Source organism: Cavia porcellus, unplaced genomic scaffold (genome assembly GCF_034190915.1).
Source record: "Cavia porcellus strain 051 isolate PalLab524CR breed Dunkin Hartley unplaced genomic scaffold, mCavPor4.1 scaffold_6, whole genome shotgun sequence".
Lineage (NCBI taxonomy): Eukaryota > Metazoa > Chordata > Mammalia > Rodentia > Caviidae > Cavia > Cavia porcellus.
This window is the reverse complement of record NW_026947489.1, coordinates 100,683,338-100,700,806: the sequence shown is the minus strand read 5'-3', so window position 1 is coordinate 100,700,806 and position 17,469 is coordinate 100,683,338. Positions and strand designations below refer to the sequence as shown.

The following is a 17,469-nucleotide window of genomic DNA, read 5'->3' as shown; positions in this document are numbered from 1 at the left end:
AACAGCCAGCATTTGCAATGCCTTTCTGATCTTCATAACAGTTCTGGGATTTATATCAGTTCCTCCATGCTAGAGGTGTTGTGAAAAAGTTAATTTCCAAATTGTTGCCATTTTGATTTATGTGAAAACAAAGTTATTATTGCTTACACACAAAGTTCAAATCCTTTGAATTTACATATTCACAATTACATGCAATGAACTGACTTCTCTCCACTGCTACCTTTCTTTACTATTTCCAACTGTATAGCTTCAAGCGTTAAGAGACCACACACCCAAAACCACCTATTATTTCTGATTCTTTCTTGAATTAGGCCACAGAATATTTAAGACAACATTTGTATAAATAATCTGCTAAGCAGAGCAGCACAATATAATGCAAATAACATGGAAATAGTATCTGAAGCTGGCTCTTAAGCTTAGGTAAAGTCATTTCGTTTTATTACAGGGTAGACAGGAAATACTCTTTTCAGCTTTTGGTTACTTTAGATTTATAGTATATTTTATTATTAGTAAGAAATTTAGGTGCTTTGTCACACATGTACCAAATTAAGAGTTCCTTTCAAAAGCTATTTAACTGCTAGTTTTACTTACGCCAGTAAGACAGAAAATCTAATTATGACTAAAAATCTGCCAAGGTGGTTATAAAGTTGGTCTGAAACATTAAAACAATGGAATTTTATTTTGATGAAAAACTTGAGTTTACAATCATTTAGTAAATGAAGAGCAAACACTTCATTTTCCTATCTCATAACGCTTAAGAAAAAAGCATTAGTAAATAAGTATCTGTGAACAGATTAAGGGTAAGGCAGACTGGGTAATAAACCACCTCTGATGTTCACACTCCCTGCACGGACTCACTCTCAAAAGGTGAAACAGCACTGGAGATAGTGAACCAGTAAGATATGAGCACTGAATCTCATCCTCATTCAAATAAGCCCAAGATAAATACTATTTTGTTCACCATGGGCAGCAAACTATACACATTTTACTGAAGGAATACTTTGATAGAAGCACTTATTAAATTATATTATACATCACAACTATAAAATGGCTTGAACAGTTCCATTTAACCACCATTTATAAAGTGCAACTATATAATATTCTGCATTTTATCTGGGGTGTGATAAGTATCAGTCTTTATTGAAAGCACCCCAGCTGCCAATTCCCATCACTTCTGAAAAGACTTAACGTGTGAAAAAGGACTGTCCCCATACAAAGAACCAATGTCACAAACCTACTGGTAAACAAATACATTTTTATAACTGGAACCTCAGGATGCTAGAGTTGTACTCATTTAAAAAACCATTCAGCTACCTTTGGTCTTTAAACAAACCTACACTGCAATACCCTAAACATGTGCACCTCACAATGAAGAAGAGTGGCCTTGCAGTGCGGAATGAGACTGCGAAGAGTAGCATGCTATGGTTTCCACGACAACGTCACAACATTGGGTTCTGTGCGTCAGGATCGAGGTCATTGTTGCCAGAAGCAGGGTGCATGGGGAAGATGTCCAGCTCATCCACCTGTGGAGTAGGATGCATGACCACCAGCTGGTCCTGGGGAATGTCTGCAGCAGCTGCTGCCAGGTTGGTGATAGATTTACTCTTTACACACTGGAAGTCTACATGCCGACTCTTCCCTTCTTCCTTCTCCCAGGACATTCGAATAAAGGGTCTTTGGACATAGTTGTAAATGACTTCTGGGCGGCCCCCAGGCCTTTTCTTTACTTTTTCTTTGTAGGTAGGATAGCCTGGAGGAAAGATAAATTTTAAAAACAGGATACACATACACAGAGTAATTTTTTTATCTAATTTAGTCCTGAGCTTTTTTTTGGTACAAATGCTGAACAAATGGAAATTAAAACCAACAAAGGAAAGATATATTCCATCTACCTAGTTATCAGTTCAATAGAAACTAAAATTCTATGTAACTCAGAAAACCTTCGAATATTCTTTCAGGTATTCAATAAACCAACCACCAAAAAAAAATTATTTAAGTGTGGAAGAGATAGGTCCCCAACATAATGATGATATACAACATGCAACAGATTTTGAGCTCTATATGGTATTCTGATATCTGATCCATTCTCCTCACCTGATGAACTAACCTAAAGGCCTACAGTTTACTGCATCTCGTCTTTATATTGCCCTAAGATTTTTTCTGTTTTATTAAATGACTATTCAGCTCTCCAACTAGTTCTACATTACTCTGCAGCTAGGCTGGCAATGCCCGTATTTTAATCCCTTACATCATTTTACTGACTATCCCAACAGCCAAGCAGTTGACTTAGATTTTCATTTCCAAAGCAGCTTTCTCTAATTAATATTCTCCTTTTGGTTCACAGTCACTGAAAATTAACAACTCATACATTTTGGAAATTTTCTAATTATTTACCAGTAAAGCAATTTCTCCAAAGATACACTGCACATAGAAACTATCATAGGCTTTTCCTTCCCACTTTGGACTAGGGGTTAGCAAACATGTTCTGTAAAGGCCACAGTAAATATTTATTACAGTCTTGTGGGGACACTATTTCTACTGAAACTGCTCAACTCCGCCACTATGATAAAGTGAAATCAGCCAGAGAATATGTAAATGACTGCATTAAAACTACAAAACAACAGGCAATGGGTCTAAACTTAGATCAGAGTACCAGAAAGTAGTCTCACATAGTGAGAGCTCAGTCAATGATTGCTACATGAGGGAACACACGCAGGCACTATCGGTAGCTGGCATATTTAGCTATGTCTGGTGTCTATGAGTGACAGGAATGAGGGGTACCCGAAGTTAGGTAGCTGAGTGTAAGTAAAAATGTCTCCTTCATTTAGCACTTCCAAGTCTATCGCCATCTGAAGAGCAGGACCACTGACAGAAAGGTATTCTCTTGTCCTTGATTTCTCTTGGACTACGAAAGTCTTTAAAATTCGCCCACCATTATAGTCCAAATCTGTCCTCTTCACAGAACCGTCACTATGCAAATTAATCATACTGCATCCCTACTTAAAAAAAAAACTATCAATGTTTTCTCATGCTTCAAGGGGAAGGCCCACCATTTCTCCACACTGTTTTATTCACAAGCCAATTCTAACCACCTCAATCTCATGCCATATTCCCTTCTAGCCCTGAACCTCTCAAACACACTGGCTACATTAAACCTTGTACTTTTTCCTGAGTATGCTCTGGTGCTTTTATAATATTTCCTATTCTGCCACTGATGCCCTCCTGGGCCTCACACCTCTGTACCTCCAATGTCTTTTCTCCTCTAGCAAAGCATTCAGATTCCCACAGAGTTAATGATTTGTATCTTATGCTTCACAGCACTCCCTTTATAATAATACCTAACAACACTAAATTGTAATTACCTTTCTGTACATCTGACTCGCTCATCTAAATAGTATGCTCCTATGTGGCAAAGCTAGCATCTTTATCTCAGAATCCCCAGTGTCTAGCTAGCATTTGAGCAGGGTGAATGAACTACCAGAATGTTAGTTACAAGTGACAACCTCTTCCTGGATATCTAAGTTTTCCTTCCAGATTCACCTTGCTGAGATTCAAGTAATGGGTCAGCAACTATTGCATCATTAGAGGTGTTTACTATCTATTGGGGCTGATGAAATTTGTTCATAAAGTAAAAAAACATCCCCAAGTAGCAAATGTATGTACTTAGGAGATAAGGCAATGGTGGAGGTGTGGAGAGTTCAAAAGCAGAATGACATAACAGCAGCCTTCCTCATGCTAGAGGTTAATGGATGAGCAAGGCGGGGAGGGCAATGTAAGCAGAGAGGAGCACTCTAAGGAGAGAATGGTAACACGTAAGCTACAGAGGCAAGAACATACAAGGTATGTTTAGCAACCCTGAGAAATGTATGACTAAAGTAGAGGCCTGTAGGAGGAGACTGAGAGGTAATGTTAGCAGTCAGACCTGGGGGGCTGGGGATTTAGCTCAGCGGCATAAGTGCCTGCCTTGCAAGCAGGCAGTCGTGCGTTTGATCCCCGGTACCGAAAAAGACAAAAAAAAAAAAAGAAGTCAGACCTGGATCACAAGAGAAAGAACTTTAAATAAAAAATGTCTTTTCAGTTCTGCGTATTGAACACAGAGCTTCATGGCACATATGCCAAGTTAAGACCTCTCCCATGAGGCTGAGCTCTAAATTATACTCTTTATTACATGAAGGCAAGCGCAGGTTTTATTCAAGCTTAGTTGGTTGAAATTTTACAAAGAGCAAAGCTTTACATATAGGTCCAAAAGGACAAAATTGGGAAATCAGAACTTTAGTACACAAAAAATCTACTTTTGTCCTGCCATTCCTACTCCAGATTCAGAGAGTAGAATAATTCACAATCTCATCTAAGTAAACATTTCACTAGTGTTAAGTGTCTGTATTCCACGGCAAGAGCAATTCAACAACATTCAGCGTTTTTTTCTAGTGAGTTCAGGCAAGGTTCCTTACGATGGAAGTAAGGCCACATGTAACATGGCCTGCTAAATAAGTAGCAAACCCGTACAGCCTTAAATCATTTTTAAAAATTCAACCCTCTAAGTTTGACAGCATTCCACTAAGGACTAGGTAAAACAAAACAAAAATCCAAAATGCTTTCCAGTGGAACTACAAACTGGAGAATGATAGTTTTTTGTGCTTTCTCACACCCACTCCAGATACTTTAACAACACCCACTAACCTCAAAATCTTGATTAAGTAAATAGCCTTAGCTAGGTCTGACTATAGCAATATCTGAATATCCATATCATATCTCAGAACTAAATACTTTTAAAATATCCCTCCAGCCTTATATTCTATCAATCCTTCTCTCTGCCAACTCAATCTCACTCTCATGAAAATACTCAATACTCTTTAAGATTAGGCCTCGGAGGGCCTTGAAAGTGGGAAAGCAAAGGGCACAGGATCGGGGCAGAGGAGTCACAAAATGACTTCAAAATCTGCACTATTTACTTTGGTTTCAGAAATGTCTTAATGAGGATAAAAGCTATTTATTTAACTTTTTAAGAGAAAAAACTTATAAAACTGATGAGAAAATACGGTGGTCTCACATTATTTGGGGAAAAAATGCTTCAAAGCTAGATGCAGTTATTGAAGAGACTGTAGAAGATCTTGGTTAATAATTGCTTTGCCACAGTCAAGACCAACTTATCAAAGCTTGTAGTAGTCAGGCAAAAAATGCTTTACACTGACTCTTTTTAAAAATTTCCTTTTTATATAGTACTTCAAAATCACTCACAGATTCTGAAATTAGAGACCTGGATTCAAGTTCCAGCTCTGCTATTTCTTTCCAATGAAACTTTAATAAGCTATTTAATCTTTCAAGGCTTCAGTTTCTTCCTCTTAAAAATAGTGATATTTTGGGTAACCAAAACAGCATCATTTGATAGGGGGAATCCCTACTTTACAAGATGCTAATAAATGTAAATGGAATGACAAATTAGAAAATAATTGTTTTCCTATGAAACGATTGTTTTCACTAATGAAATTACCAATACAGGGAAGAATTATCAACCAGTATTTCCTTACAGTTGGTGAGGAGCTGATCATTCTTTTGTTTTCTTGAAGACAGTCTTACTATGTAGTCCAGACTGGCCACAATACATGATCCTCCTGTCTCAGCCTCCTGAGTGCTGGGATTACAGGCATGCACTTCCACAGCCAGTGGGAGATTAACATTCATATGGTGTCAAAATAATATCACAGCAAGAACTTAATTTTATAATAGAGGAATGAGGCTGCCACACACTATGTCTTTACAAGTACTTACAATTTATAGGAATTGCAGAAGTTAGAAGAATAAACTGAAGGACAACACAGAAGCAGTAGGGCAAATGCAGCAGCAGGACAACTACCACAAACTCTTTAACAGAATATCAAAAACTACTCACAACTGAAAGGTCTAATATAACAGTTATCAATTGTGGTCCTGGATTGGAAACTGTTTTGCAGAGACCAGCTAAAAAGACATTTCTAGGGAAGGGAAATTTTAATGTGGACTGATTGTTGTTAAGGAACTGATTTTGTTTAGTGAGATAAAATGTTTTTAGAAAAATATGTGGAAATGCAATATGATATCTAATGTACTATTAAAATGATTAATTGGGTATTAACCTTATCATTAAGTATTAACCTACTTACCACTAGGTCCTTAAAACTTGAGTTTAATTCAAATGCTTAGAGCACTGCTATTATTCCTTTCCAACAGAGAAGGGAGCTCTCACTTTCAGTAACAAATTTACATAGTTTTTGTATAAATCATTTATTCACTACCCGAGAACCCCTTACACTAAGCACCAGGCCATGTGTTAGGTATGCAATATCCAACTTGACTTCTCTCATGGAGTTCACAGCCTACAGCTGAAGGAACAGTATTATACAGTCCATTGGTCTGAGGAGGGACTTCACAGGCATTCCAATGTTCCAAAGCATGTGAAGCATAGGTAACAGTAATTGTGTAAAGAGAAAAAGAAAATAAAGCGGGAAAAGGGTAATTTCCAGCAAACATCATTAGATCATCGCAATCATCCTGCAAGATACAGAGCATCACAGCCCCTAACAGATACAGAAACTGATGCTCAGAATGTCTGGATGCTTTACTTTAAGATACTCCTCACTATGACCTATAAAAAATCCTGCATCTCATGACCCAAAACTATTTCTCCTACCAACACTCATATCAATATATTGCTTCAAATCTCCTCTCCTGTACAATTCTAGTCACTTTTGTGTTTTCTATACCTCAAAAACATTAAGTTCATTCCTACCAAAACCTCCGACCTGCTGTTTTCTCTGCCTGTAACCATCCCTTCTCTTCAGACAGGCCTTCCCCATCTTCCCAACATAAAGCAACCTTCTTTGTAGCTTTGAAATCAAGCAGCAGAGCACAAAGTGATGGGTAAACACAAGCACTGACAAATCTCAAGTGTCAGTAATTCCACTAGTTTGTAAGCCCAAAATCACCTTCCCACAAAAACTCTGCTTCTAGTAATTCTTTCAGTATGTCTCAGTAGCCCATTACTATGCTCTCCAGCGGCTCAACCAGGCTTTTTGATCAACTCTATTATCTTCATTATCATCATGACACATACGGATAATTTACTGGTGCCAGGTCCTGTTTTAAGTGCTTTTTATGTATTAACTCATTCTATCCTCAAATAACCTTATAAATGGATTCATGCTTCCATTGTAGGTGAAGAAGCTGAGGCACAGTGCGTATATGTCCTTTAAGTCACAGCATTTGAACATAAACAATCTGTGCCAGAGCCTAACTTTTACACTATTCCTTTTTATGCAGAACAAAACAAAAGAGGCCTTTGATAAGGTATAAAGAAAATTTATTTAGGTCATAATGTAAAAAGCTACCTAAAATATATGCATTTAAGTAACAGAAAGAAGTTTTATAATTTGCATTTAACTTGAAAATAAGCTAGTATTAAGACACCAACCAGTAAGACACTAGTATTGCTTCTACATTAATTTTTAAAAAGCAGTTTTTAATTTTACTGGGTTTCAAAGATTACTACAGACAAAAAGTCTTGTCAGTTTCATGGTAATGTACATATGCATGGCCACACACACCACAGGGAATGTCAAAAGTGAAACAGCAAGCTATGGCAGAAAAGACAAAATCATATCCTGGTATCACCCGGGAATCTTATGGAATAAATCCTTTCTAATAGCTTTGTTCTCAGAAGAAAGTTCATTTACATTACGATTCATTTTCTACATACACATTTACTGTTTATTAGAATTTTTCTCAAACTAATTGAACTATTTTGTAAATAGAACCTAATTTTTAATCTTTTTTTCAAAAGAAAATTAACACTATAAATAATGAAAATGTCTTACCTTCTATTCCCAATCTAATTTTCTTAAGACCCCTCTCCTTCAAAACTGATTTGGCCACATCTCTGTTTTCGATGTACTTGAAAAATCTATACAATTTTGTGCTATAAATAACTGGAAACAAAAAGACAAAAACACTTCATATTAAAACCAAAGTACTTAGAGATGAACTTAAATCCATCTTGATCATGAAAGGAGCCTGACAGCCCTAAAAGCCCAAATAACAGATGCACTAATGCCACAGAAGGACTAGCCAACATGACAGGACAACATTCAGTACAGTTAATGTAGAAGCAAATGTCTACTCAAGTGGAAACAAGAAAAGCTGTGATAACTAATCAGGTAACCCAATCCATTGGAAGAATCTCTTTCTGAAAGATACAGGAAGAATTTCTTTCTGACAAATCCATCAGATACGTACTTAATTGGAATGGGATCTGTCCCAAGTTTTGAATAAGAGAATCAAAAGAAGCTGTCAATTACTCATCATTATCAAACCAGCAAAGTAAAGGACTTTGCAAAGATGCCTACAAGGCCTAATCTAGAGAGGGAAACAGCTGCCTTATCAAAGATGAACAAAACAGTTACATTTTACTTTTCATGGATTGAGCAACTATTAATAATCCCCCATAAGGCAACGACCCTCCCCACAAACTCTTTTCCATTCAGGCGAACAGCCCCGCTTAATACTGATGTTAAAAATGGCAGATTCGAGCGTGTTCTGCCGAGGTTAGTCTGTTTAGAGCAAACTGGCTTTGCAAAGGACAGACATTCCACTGACAACAGGTTGAGTCTTCCAAATGTGCTGGGAACTTCAGGGAGTTAGAATGATGGACCTTCCTCGCCTTCTCTCTTTCAGGTGGAGTAATGTCCCTTAAAAGGTGAACTGTAGAGGTTTTTTCAAAAAAAGAAAAACATACTCACAAACCAAACCTGCTGGTTTAAGAGCCAATAAAGGAATATACGCATACAAATTCTACTCATGGAATAAATCTGTGTTTGCTACTAAATCTCTCAGATTACAGATATTTTAAGATAAAGATTTTTTTTTTGACAACTCAGGAAGGACAAAGAAATGTTTAAGGCATCATAAATAATCTCTATGTCCTCAAGTGTATCTTCTTTAGGTTGGAATATCTTGGCATAAAATGAAACAGACAAATTAAGTAAAAATGCATTTCAGTCCTTTTAAGCTTGAAGCTTATGACAAAAAACAAGAAAAAATATAAATGGAAACCTTACCAGTGGAAAAGAAAAGCCTAGACATGTTATAATCCCTTTGTCTCTATAATCTCATTTTCTACACTCTAGGGTTAGCCCTACGCTCTTGGAGTCAATTGTTTCAAAAATTAGAATATAATTAAGTCCATTCCACTTTCCCAACAGAAAATAATTTTGCATATTTTTTATTTTTATTAATCTCATTTTTCCTGTGTTTTGTGCAACCTTTTATTCCACATATTAGAAAACCACTGTCAGGAAAGAACTCAAGGTTGAGGAAATGGCAAGAGAAATACCTACTATGATTATCCACGAGAGATACTGTAACACCTCAGTATATAATGTAAAAGAAGTATGTCTGTGTCAACTCTGAAAGATGCCACTATAACTTATATTAAAATAACTTGTAGGGAATCTCTTTAAAAGTCAACAAGAGAGCCAGGCATGGTGACACACACCTGTAATCCCAGCATGCAGAAGGCTAAGGCTACAAAGTGAGCTCCAGAGCAGCCTGAACTGCATAATGAAACCTTGTCTTAAAAAGTCAACAAGAATATCATTTGGAGTCAGTTTTTTTGGTTTCATTTTTAGAAAAGGGTATGTAAAATGGGAAAATAAGATTAAAAGCGATTCTATATCTCATAATTAACTTTAATCCTTGGTCAACAGACTAGATTTTACAGAACAAGAAGCTAAAGCTACTATCCAAACCTTCTTCAGCCATTCTTTCAACTCTTTTCCATTTTTGAAACTGCTCAAAAATGTTAATATTGAGTTCATCAAGAAGAACATACTGCCAGGGATTTAGCTCAGCAGCGTAAGTGCCTGCCTGGCAAGTGCGAGGTTGTGAGTTTGATCTCCAGTACCAAAAAAAAAAAAAAAAAAAAGAAGAACATACTACAGATTTTTAAACAAAAGAATCAAATGACTCTACTAGCTGTAAAAGTTTGGAAATGGAATGAGAAAAACTTCAATGCTGATCAAGACATGCTGGTATGGGATGGTGAGAAACACAAAAATAAAATTCTAGAATTTGTGAAGGGCCACTGTCTCTTCTAGGAACACATATGCTATTTTTTAAAAAATTTTAAATTTAAAGTTACCCTCAGAAAATCAACCAAGAGCAAACTGCTTCTGTGCGTGACAGGTGGACACGCTTTCTGTACAAGGCTGAACAGAAAATACTTTGGGCTTTGCTAGCCATGCAGTTTCTGTTGCAGTACTCTGCCATGATAACATGAAAGCAGCCATAGGCAATACATAAGACTTTTTTATAAAAACAGGCAGCAGAATGGATTTGACTCACAAACTAGTTTGCTGATCCCTGGTGCAGTGTACTTGCTTTACAAAACCTGTCCTTCAACGAACATTATTTTAAAAAGACAATGTGATGACTAAGGAAAGAGAAGATATGCCACACTACTTACTTTGTGAATATTCTTCTCCCATCTGTGGTGGATACTCTTCGTCCCAGTCAACTACATCGTCATCTGTAAGCACCACTATATGGCATTCTCGTTCCCCACTCTGGGCACTAGCTACCATAAGAGGGAGGATCATTTCTTCCAGATAAAATTCAAATTGTCTACGAGCACCATCATTGGACAACTCATGCATCAGGGCACCTGGAATGAAACCCATAAAAATATCTTGATTTTTTAGGATAGTTGATAAGTAAAAATCAGAAACAAGGCACAAATAAAACCCCACCAGATTACTTGTCATCTGTTCGGGACACTACACCTGATATGCTGGTCTTACTTCGTCACTAAACTATCAGAGGAAGCCACAGACACCAAAGAATAACCATATTCAGGGGATGAAGAATCAGATAACAAGTAAGAGAACTATAAGGAAAAGACCTAAAGGAAGAGCCACAGGTGACTTCAAAGCTAAACCTAAAGGAAATGCCTTTAAACAGGGCTGACAGAAGTACCAATAAATTTAACATTGTTCAAAATCCTCTAACCAACCTAATAGTAAAAAACAAACTGAAAAAAACCTTACTCACAAGGGGATCTAATAATATACAATCATCAACTGGAAGACTATTAGAAACAAACAGGACTTGGTGAGGTGGCGATTACGGTTGAAACATGAAGTGTTCCCTGAAGAGTCACATATTGAAAGCCTAATCCCAAAAGCAGCAATATTCAGAGGGGGCCTAGAGAGGCGACTAATGCTTGGGGAGCTGATCTCAAACAGATTAACACAAAGACGAATCCACAGCTGAATGAGTCCTTTTTTTTGGCACCAGGGATCGAACTCATGACTGCGAGCTTGCAAGGCAGGTGTTTATGCTGCTGAGCAAAATTAAATCCCCAGCCCCAGTGGGAGGCGGCACTCTGTTGGAGGAACTGGGTCCCCGGGGCATGCCTTTGGAAGCTAGCTGTTGTCCTCGGTCCCTCCCCTCTCTCAGGTTCCGTTCGGCTTCCTGACTGCCATCAGGTGAGCTGCTTTCCTCCGCCATGTTTCTGCCTCAACACAGGCCTAGCACTAAGCTGACCAGAATGGGAACCTCTGAAACTTAGCCAAAATAAACCATCCCTCCTTTAAGCTGTTTATGTCAAGAATTACATCATCGAAACAAAAAACTGACCAATATAATGGTGAAAGTCAAATATATAAACTTTCTCATATACTAGCACTAAAAAATTTTTAAATGTATTTTACACAATAACAAAAGTGCAAAAAATCAAAATAAATAATATTAGTGCAGAAATTATATGAAGAAATGACAAAACTCTACCAAAAAGACAAGATATGTGAATAACTGGCAAGCCAACATTTAGAGGAGTCAGTATAGTAAATACACTAATTCTTCTAAAAAAAAAACCTCAAAAAATACTAATGAAAAATTTGAAGTTTTAAGTGGCTAGAATGTGTCAGATCTAAGTTTGTTAGTGCCTGAGAAATACACACATATACATACATATAGAGAGGAAGTAAATGCTGACAACAGAGAATGTAATAGGGTCCTATAAAATTCAAGAGACTACACAAGGCCATTTGTGCTACTTCGTCAAAAAACACAAAGAACCAACAACAACAATAAAAAAGAAGTTCAAGAGAGGAATGAAATCATTTACTAACTCGGCAAAGGAGTTTAGTGCCTCCTTACAATGTGCCAGGCACCACATACAAAGAAAGGTATAAAGTGCAGGAATGAAAGTAACAGCTGGGGAGAAAAAAAAGAGAATAAATGAGCAAATTCCACTCAGCAACTCAAGACAGGCTCTTCTTCTGACCTCTCTCTGCAAGTTTGGATAAGGCTGGTGATATAGGTCAGTAGAGGACTTTGCCTATGATGACCAAGGCCCTGGGATGGATCCTCAACACCAACCAAAAAAAAAATTAAAACAAAAACAAAACAAAATAAAAGTTTGAATCTAGCTTCAATTTTTTTGGATATATATATATAATATATTATAATATATATTATATATATATTATGTATTTTTTTTTAATAAACTTTTTGAGAGCTGGGGCTATAGCTCAGCAACATAAGCACTTACCTGGTGAGTGCAAGGTCTTGAGTCTGATTCCCAGTACCAAAAAAAAAAGGTCTTTAAGAATCTCTCAATTTTCAGTTACATAATCTAAAAACAATTCTAAATATTATTTAAAAATTTAGCAGACTAGGAAAATCATATTTTACATAAAGACTTTACATAACAAAAAAATTCAATAATGAAAGTAAATCTAAAGGGTTGCAGATCTAAAATTCCTATCATGTGTAAGAAATTCTAGTACTTTTTAATCAGAATTACCAAACTCAACATCCAGTTATATAAAATTTAAAGCTATTTTTTAAGATGTGAAAAAAAGCAACTTTTTTCATATTTATAGGAGGATCCTTCAACTGTCCAACTACTGGAGTTGAAACTGTCTAGTGTTTGCTGTTGATTCTGAGGGTCTCACGTAGCCCAGGCTAGCTGTGCGCTCACAGTGTAGCCCAGTCTGGCCTCAAACTTAAGATACTCTTCTGCGTCAGCCTCCCAAATGCCAGGACTGAAGGCATGCTCCATCACACCCAGCTGACTTTAAATTTTTAAATATCATTTACAGAGAAATATACTCACAGATAGACCTATTTCTTTGTTATACTGACTTTTTAATGGAGAATTTAAAGTCTGTTTGGCCAAAACAACAGGGACAACTAGGAACAGACTTGGAGTTAGGTCAAAATTAAAAACAAGGAAAAGAGGGTTATATTTAACATAAATGCTTTAAAAACTTAGAATGCACAGGGTTTCTAACATACCAATATTTGAGAAGGCATAATACTAACATTCCACTTTAACAACATATATCAATATCAATATCTATCTATCTATCTATCTATCTGGGTTAGTGAATCAATTTGATCTATAAAACCATTTATGAGAATTATTAGTATCTCCCATAATACTCAGGATATTATTTCACATAGTAATATCAAGCTACTACAAATTTTAGTTGATATGATCTGAAGAATGAAGTCAAGTCATACTTGACCAAAGTCAAAGCTCTCAAAAGAAGAAATACAGACTGGTTAACAAAGGGTATAAGAAATAATCAAGGAGGTAGGGCTTAGGGAGGTAGCTCAGCAGCATGGTGCCAGCCTGGCATGCATGAGTTTCTTGGTCCCCCGACCTCCACAAAAAAGGAAATAATTAAGGAGGAACTCCAGGAAAGTTCATAAAAAATAAAATATTAAAGTTGGAAAACACAGAAATCTACAGACTTCCATAATCTCCATTGTTCAACAATGTACTATAATTCAATTAAATATTTGAAGTCTTACTAAATAGCATACTTTCAGACTTTGCATTCCAATCTATTGCAATTCTAGAAACCACTTAGACATAAAACAGCATACTTACTGAGATCTCTACATTTAATAGTACTGTATTCAAAAGAGATACAGAGATAATCACATGCTTCTCTTAGCTCAGGAATTGATATGCCATCAGGACAACGAATTATTCCTGTCTTATAGTAATCCTGAAAAATACAAGTCAAAAAATGCATAAAATACCTGAAGTGAAGGCAGCTAAAACTTCAATGCTGAGCTGGTAGCATTTTCAAAAATAGTAGAGGCTCTGACATGTCTGAATTATGAAATTTTAAATTTACTGGAATCTCAGTTCATCAAACAATGTTTTAATTTTACTCACGAGGATAATTCAGGTCTAGATGGATTCACCAACTTATCCAGACAATTATTTAACAGCAGAGTTAGATGATTAGACCTAGCTCTTCCCACCATCTCATTCCTCTGCTCTCTACATTATATCAATTCTTACGATTTTCCTACACAAGTTATTTTTTCTACACAACTACATAAAATGTTAAAGTTCTTTTAAAGAGTAAGATAGGAAATATTAAGCTTAAATATTACCTAGAAAATCTAACAAAATTTAATATTTTTAATAAAGATTGTAAGGTCATAGCTAAGTGTCAAGATACATAAAACATACACATTAGACATTCTTCTAAGTATTATCCTTTGGTGTTTCCATATCATTACAATTAATACTACTATGTACAAATCTACTTACAAAATTGTCAGGACTGAGCCTAGGATCACACAAAAGCGTTCCACAGCCACATACATTATAGACATTCTTTGTGTCAACTCCATAATGGGAAGCTTCCCACCAAATTAATGCCAGTCTTAAGCTTTTTGAGGTTTAGAACTACAGGAATCACTAACACAATTTCTAGGATTGTGGTGTCAATGGAGGTAAACGTCTTCTGGTACTTAGGTAAGTACCAACATCCTGGTCAGAGCAACTACTTTTCCTGTTCACTTTCTGTCTCAAATGTTCCTTGTTTTCCCCTAAAACTCTAATAAACTATATTTTCAGACTCCATACTCTACAAATAAAATCTTTATTAATGGCTTGAAATAATGAGGGACTCTGTAATACTAATTCAGATAATCCTCAAAACAAAGTTAAAAAAACTTTTAAAAAAAAGGTTTAAAACTAAAGATGTTAAAAAGTACCTTTTCTGCACAATTTTCAAGTGTTCATGTTTCCACATGGTTAGACCTAGCTGGTCTTATCTAGAGCAACAAAGATATGGTTCAAGTAACCACATGCATTCTCACTTAGCATAATGTATTTAAAAAAAAATTAAGAGAGAAGTAACATGACTCTAGACATGTTACTAAATACTTGAAAGAAATGCCTATGCAGTCCTAAGAAACAAGTCTTAATCTTATGGCAAGAAGGTTAAAAAACTCATTTGTTTATATCATATTAAGTACTAAAATACATATGAAATAGTGTCCAAAGAGATATCCAAACAGAACCCTGCCTCCAAGCAAAGTACTTACCAAGGGAGGGTCTTATGATTAAGTTGATACATGTACAAAACAAACACCTACCAGAATAGCTCGAAATACAGTAGAACCGATTCCTTCTGCCACCTCATACTCTCCTTTCTCATTGGGACGTGTAAAGTTATGTTCTCGGCCAGACCCAAACATCCTGTGGTAGTAGATAATTAAAACACACATCAACAGACTACTTCCTTCAAAAGTGAAAAAGAGTGATAATCCAAGCACCAAATTATATAATTTAGTTTAAGAATTTTTATGAGAAATTTATCCTGGCAAATGTTATAAAGAAATGAAGGCATATTAAAATTACTGGGGGAGAGGGCTGAGGATGTAGACCACAGGTAAAATGCTTCTTTAGCATGTGTGAGGACATGGGTTCAGTTCCCAGCATTACAAAAAAAAGTTTCTTTTTGTTAGGAAAGAATACTAGTATGGATCACTAAGCCATGATAAAATTAAATGACAAAGTTGAGCAAAAGCACTTTCCAACTCCTCAGGAGGAAAAAAGAAAACAACAATCATTTTTGGACAAAAGGTGATTTTTATCTGAGAAAGAAAAGAAAGTATGTTATCTATTCTCTTTTCCTTAAAACTTGTCTTCAATATACATTTTCCTCAGAACTTGTTTTCATTGTAAAGTCAGTGCTTTAATAGCATATGCAACAAACTAAACTGGGAAAAAGTAAGCCAGTTAGGTTGTTTTATGCTCATAATCCATTATAAATATAAGATATTCTACTCAAAATTCATAGACTTGCATTATACAATTGAAAAACAATCAATCAAATGCTAGGATACACAAGAATGGAGAAGTAAAGAAGAAAATTAAAATTTCAAAGAAATGAATAAAAATCTCAATACTAATTACTATATAAGAAAAATATAAACTGGGATGGCTGTAATATCTTTAATCCCAGCAGCGTGGGAGACTAAAGCAGAAGAATCACAAGTTTTAGCCCAGTCTAGGCAACTTAAGTGACACAGTGAGACCTTGTCTGAACAAACACGTAAACAAACAGTTGAAGATGTGACTCAAGTGTGAAGGCCCTGGGTTCAAGTGTAAAAATAAAATACAAATGGATTATATTTTTTCAAGTTGTAGGCTCTATAACAGCAGTAACAGAAAAGAGATTATTTGCAAAATACGCTTTTTCAATGAAATTAAAGCTTACAACAGTACTCTGAAGAAAATTATAAAATCAGAATTAAAGAAAGTTGAACCTCTAAATCCAATGGTACCATTACTGCTAAAGTAAACATGGCTGATCTAAGTATTTTATTCAACAGTCTCCTAATTTAAATAGTCTCTACTTTTGTTGTAACACAGAAACCCAGTAAAAACAAAGCTTTTTCATTTCAGTTTCCAAAAGAATGCCAACTGCTTTTCAGATCCTATGAATATTAATTTTCATCCCCAAAGATATGTGTAAGTTGACTAACATGAAAAGAGGCTCTTACTGATTAAAAAAAAGTCATTCAAGAATCAAATGTTATGCAATTTCCTCAAATGCTTGAAATTTTCACCAAAAGGGAAAGTTTTTCTTTTCTGATCAATATGAACACTTAATCTTAAAACCAGCTAAAGCAAAATTTCAAATATCAATTTAACTGTTTTAAATTGTATGTGGAAAAAAAAAAAATTACCACCCCACCCCCCGACAATAAAAAAAAAAAGGGTTGGGGATTTAGTTCAGCAGTACAAGTGCCTGCCTGGCAACACGAGGTTGTGAGTTTGATCTCCAGTACCAAAAAAAAAATCATATGTGAGAGTATTATTGGAAACGTCAAGTCATCCTCCTAATAGCTTCCATCAGTAGTTTTCCCCTATGGAGTATGACAATGTTATCATTTATTGTATATTAAGACATTAACAAATTAGGTACCAAGACATCCATACAAGACAAAGGCATCCATAAGCAAACTAGAGAAATTCACATTTTTACCTCATGTGAACTTCTACCATATTTTACTTCCATATAGTTTCATTTAATTTCACAAAAACATACTGATTTAATTTTACAAAAATACTGATTCACAATCTGATTACAACTACAAAGTATCTGATCCATG

General features: G+C 35.7%; 1 protein-coding gene across 10 annotated transcripts in view; it reads right to left on the bottom strand.

Annotated features, from left to right (window-relative positions):
• Nucleotides 1-283: 283 nt before the first annotated feature.
• Btbd10 (BTB domain containing 10) overlaps nucleotides 284-17,469 on the bottom strand; it is a 65,739-nt gene continuing 48,553 nt past the window's right edge. For 9 of the 10 annotated variants that reach the window (XM_063251877.1, XM_063251880.1, XM_023563271.2 and 6 more), the window contains 5 exons: nucleotides 15,445-15,547; nucleotides 13,934-14,054; nucleotides 10,496-10,693; nucleotides 7,851-7,961; nucleotides 284-1,750 (listed from right to left, as the gene is read on the bottom strand). In XM_063251877.1, coding sequence (XP_063107947.1) covers nucleotides 1,440-1,750; nucleotides 7,851-7,961; nucleotides 10,496-10,693; nucleotides 13,934-14,054; nucleotides 15,445-15,547 — 844 coding nt within the window. In that variant the 3' untranslated portion in view covers nucleotides 284-1,439. Of the gene's footprint in view, nucleotides 1,751-7,850; nucleotides 8,734-10,495; nucleotides 10,694-13,933; nucleotides 14,055-15,444; nucleotides 15,548-17,469 lie in introns of those variants that run through there. The other variant, XM_063251885.1, reaches the window with a different exon arrangement.